Source organism: Cariama cristata, unplaced genomic scaffold (assembly GCF_000690535.1).
Source record: "Cariama cristata isolate BGI_N322 unplaced genomic scaffold, ASM69053v1 Scaffold15047, whole genome shotgun sequence".
NCBI lineage: Eukaryota > Metazoa > Chordata > Aves > Cariamiformes > Cariamidae > Cariama > Cariama cristata.
In genome coordinates this window covers 1-3,966 of record NW_009628454.1, presented here as the reverse complement: position 1 = coordinate 3,966, position 3,966 = coordinate 1, and the positions used below count along the sequence as shown (strand labels likewise).

At 35.5% G+C, this 3,966-nt stretch overlaps 1 protein-coding gene across 1 annotated transcript; it reads right to left on the bottom strand.

The window, feature by feature from the left end:
- Window positions 1–550: 550 nt before the first annotated feature.
- Window positions 551–3,855, bottom strand: NUDCD2 (NudC domain containing 2; the record flags this gene model as incomplete). Its single annotated transcript, XM_009704833.1, has 4 exons — window positions 551–885; window positions 1,823–1,974; window positions 3,264–3,325; window positions 3,631–3,855. Coding segments are annotated over 4 exons (523 nt in total), but the record flags the coding sequence as incomplete, so codon positions are not given.
- Window positions 3,856–3,966: the final 111 nt, after the last annotated feature.

The following is a 3,966-nucleotide window of genomic DNA, read 5'->3' as shown; positions in this document are numbered from 1 at the left end:
ATTATCAACAACTTGTGCTATATGTTGGTAATGAATAGATGTGAGATACCATTTCCAACTTCAGGACTTCCTATTCTTTTCAAAAGCCATTACAGTCTCTTACTTTCACAGTCTTCAATATTTATACTGAAAGACTATATAACATTAACATAAAATCATTTATATCCAGACTTTCACCTACCTGAACTTTCAGTTTTCTAGTCTCGCTTACCTGGTAGCAAGTATTAATCATTAGTGCTATTTTTGACAGCACAGTGGATTGTAAAACCTTATTTGAGGCAAGATGCAGTAGCTTCTTTATTTAAATCACTTTTTTAGAATGACATTTATGAGTTCTCAGAGGGCTGCTACAGAGGGAAAAAAGTGTAACTGTAGCCATCCTAATAGCCTTCCCATTGCAAGTTAAGAGAAAATATTAAATATCTTGCTTATAACTTCTGTTCTTCAACAGTGAATAAGATATTCTTGCATGAAGACAAGTGGTATATTTATAACTGACTAGATTACTATGGTGTTTCCAAAAAAAAAAAAAACCCCAAACCTAACATTCTGCTTAAAGATGTTACTTTTTTGTGTACGTCTTTCTCTATAGTTTGTCCCTTAGTATTAGAAAGTTATCGCAGCTCATAAATCAGCTGGTAACACTTTGTCTTCATTCTACTGGAAGCGATCTTTCTCTTCACTGAAGTAACGACTTGACAACAATCCACTGAAGAGATCACTGAAGTCTTCACCAGTTACATGATTCCAGTCCTTTAGTGTAATCTGTAAGTCCTCTCAAGGATCACAGATAAAAACAGTTTACTTCTCAAGACTAGAAAAGTCTGGTCCCCCTTTGCTGTAATTTCCAGAAATTTCTGCCCCACTGAAGTCAAATCCAGGGTTCTGATGGAGGTAAGAGAAAAGTTTAATAGATAGATTATTGGTATTAAAATTTTTAAAAAACTATCAAACTACCCAACAACCCAGAAAAAGCCCAAAACTCTTTCTGTTAATATTCTGCCATTGTAACAAGGACGTGTAATGATCAACTTGTCATCCATTTGTCATGGCACTGAAATTCTTGGAAAATGCACCCACAATTAAACCTTGAATTGTCACAGTTTGGACACCTACTGCTGAAGTGACTTTGTAATGCTGTTCCCAATTTGGCAAGCAGTTAGATCTCCCAGTAAAGAAATACTAAGAAAAGTTTAAGAAAAATTTCCAGCTTCTGGTGTCCTTTGAAATTACTGTTTGAAAATACAAGTGCCATGCTGGATAAGTTTCATAAAAACGATGTTCTTTATTGCAATATGTAGTGTGCGGATTCAGCAGTTCAGTAGTAAGTTGTAGTTCCACAACTCTGCAGATATGCATAGGAATAGTTGTGCGCTAAGTGCATCAAAACAATTTAAACAATATTAGTAGAAGGGCAAGGAAAATATTTTCCCGCTAACTATTCTATATCACCTGATGTTTTAAACAAACGTATTCAATAGAGCTTGATGTTAGAAGTTTGTTGTAAATATGGCTATGTCATAATTCTAGATAATAATAGAAATTGTGCGTAGCGTAACTTAAGTGAAAAGTTGTTAGATTACGCAACCAATTCTGAAACAGCAATACCCCTCCTCAAACTCACAAAACCTTCAGATAGACTACAGACAGAATAACCTCTTGAAAGTACATTGATAAAGCCTCGTGAACAGTCTATATATATTGAACTACAGTACATGTTTCCGTGGCACTGGACAGCAGAACAATTTTGCTCAGCTTTCACAGCCATAACCTCTCTGCGCAAACACAAAATACAAGGAGTAATTACGGCCGTTTAACTTGCCTCTCTTTGGAATCGCTCCAGTGTAAGCTTCCTTTGCATCTGGTCCTGTACCCAAGGATCAGCAGCATATTCATTTTCTAACAGAGACGTCCAACAATTTCCGGCATCTCGGTTTGTCTTCATTAGAACAATTCGTATCAGCTTCCTGTCTTCTGTTGAATGAAAAGAGACATAAAACAACCATTAAACTCAGTCCTGTGTGCTAGTCATTCTTGCTCTTTTAGTGAATTCACCATTAACAACTGCAGGATTTTTTTGGTGAAGTAATTTAAATTCTTAATGCCAACAAGGTTATTGATGAATAAATAAACATTAACAAGAGACAGAAAGGCTGAAGCAAAGATAGCCTATACAGCCATATCTCCCCTTTCTGGCCTGTAAAATGCTGAAGCTGTTTTAAGGGATTAAAACACATTTCCTAAGTACTTCTATTGCAAACATAAACTAACCTTTTACAGAGGTTCACAACAGAGAAAAGACTTAATCTATTACCTATACAACTCAGCTAAGGCAATAATGAAGGACGTGAGGTCAGGCTTTACAGGGAGTTATTACCAATAAAAGCCAGAACTAAGTTTTAGTGACATACGGTGGTATAATCGATCTATTTAAACACAGACAGTATGCCTACAGACAATATACTGGAAGAACATTTCGAAGTTAACACATGGCATGTTTAGTTCTACTTAATTGAATAAATACAGCATTATAAAATGTATTTTGAAGATTATTTGCATACTGGAAAAGAATAGGCTTCACTTCACAATGTTTGTTCACACTTCTAGTTTTCTGTTTAGGTTACTAAATTATTAATCAATATTTAGAATAAATATTGAATGGAAAACAAAATCCATCATAGAAAAACATTAAGTAAGAGGCACACTCCACAAATATGATTGCAAAAAACCAAAACATTCTGAACATGTTACAATATTTATGATCAGAGAAGCTTTTTTTGCTTATTATCTGTAGGTACCTTACTATGATTTTTTAGACTGCTTTTGATTCCCCTGGACAATAGGTTTTGTCACCCATCCCAAAAATATAATGCATATGATATCACCTATCCCAAAAATATAATGCAGAAGAAAAGGAGAAAAACAAGAAAAGTAACAATTTTGGAGAGGAACAGACCACATAACTGTACTGTAATTATCTAGCTTTAATAAAGGTTTGCAAAAAAACTTCTCACTATATGGAAATGTTTATAATCCGCTGACTACTACCTTCCAAGATACGGCATTTTTCCATTAACCTTAATCTCTCGGGCTTTTGTGCTACCTCAGCTCCTTAATCTGGCAGTAATGATTGTCTTTTTCACAAAGCTATGTACAGGGAAGAAAGTAAACTCCCCCATTACAACAAGGGGGTAAAGTCTTGTGCAGTATATTTTGAGAAGTTCTACTGCCCTCATAATGTTATTTCAGATGCAGGTGATTACCTAATGTCCACGTTCCTTCGTCAGTTACTGTAGAGTCAAAAAGTTTACCCTGTAAAAGACAAATGCAATATTACAAAAGAGGAAAACCTGTTCAGTATCCAGTTCATATTGAATTATGAAGTTTTATTCCCAACTTGCCTTCTTGTTTTCTTCTAAAAATTAATAGGGTCATCTGGCCATATAAGTACAGACTTGCACAGAGACTATCAAATAATTATTTTTATTTTTCCAATGAAGCATTTAATACAGCAAATTTAATACATTAAATACATTTAATACTGTAAAAATACCTGTCACTATTTCAGTATCTCAATCCATCGAAAAGGCTTGTGTTTCTCAGAGAGTAAAGCCATTTTAACAGACTTGCCATGAAAACGCCAGTGTTTCTGCCAAGGGTAACGCACAGCTGTGGCGCAGCGTACACACAGTACGATGCGAAGAACTGTTCGTTACCGGTGTAAAAGTGAATCCGCTTTTGAGCTGGTTTCCTCGGCCTTCGGCAGCAACCGACGCTACTCGCTCTGACACTGCCCAACTCGCTACACAAGGAGAATGCAAACCCGCGCGAACTTCTTCATTTTTCCTATCGTCTCTAAAAGATCGTGCAGTTCGACAAAACTGCTTCTAATAAATGTCACTTTTAATTTATCAAAATCTAGATATTTATAGAAGTCAAAAAAAAATCAACACGGCAGAGAGATAT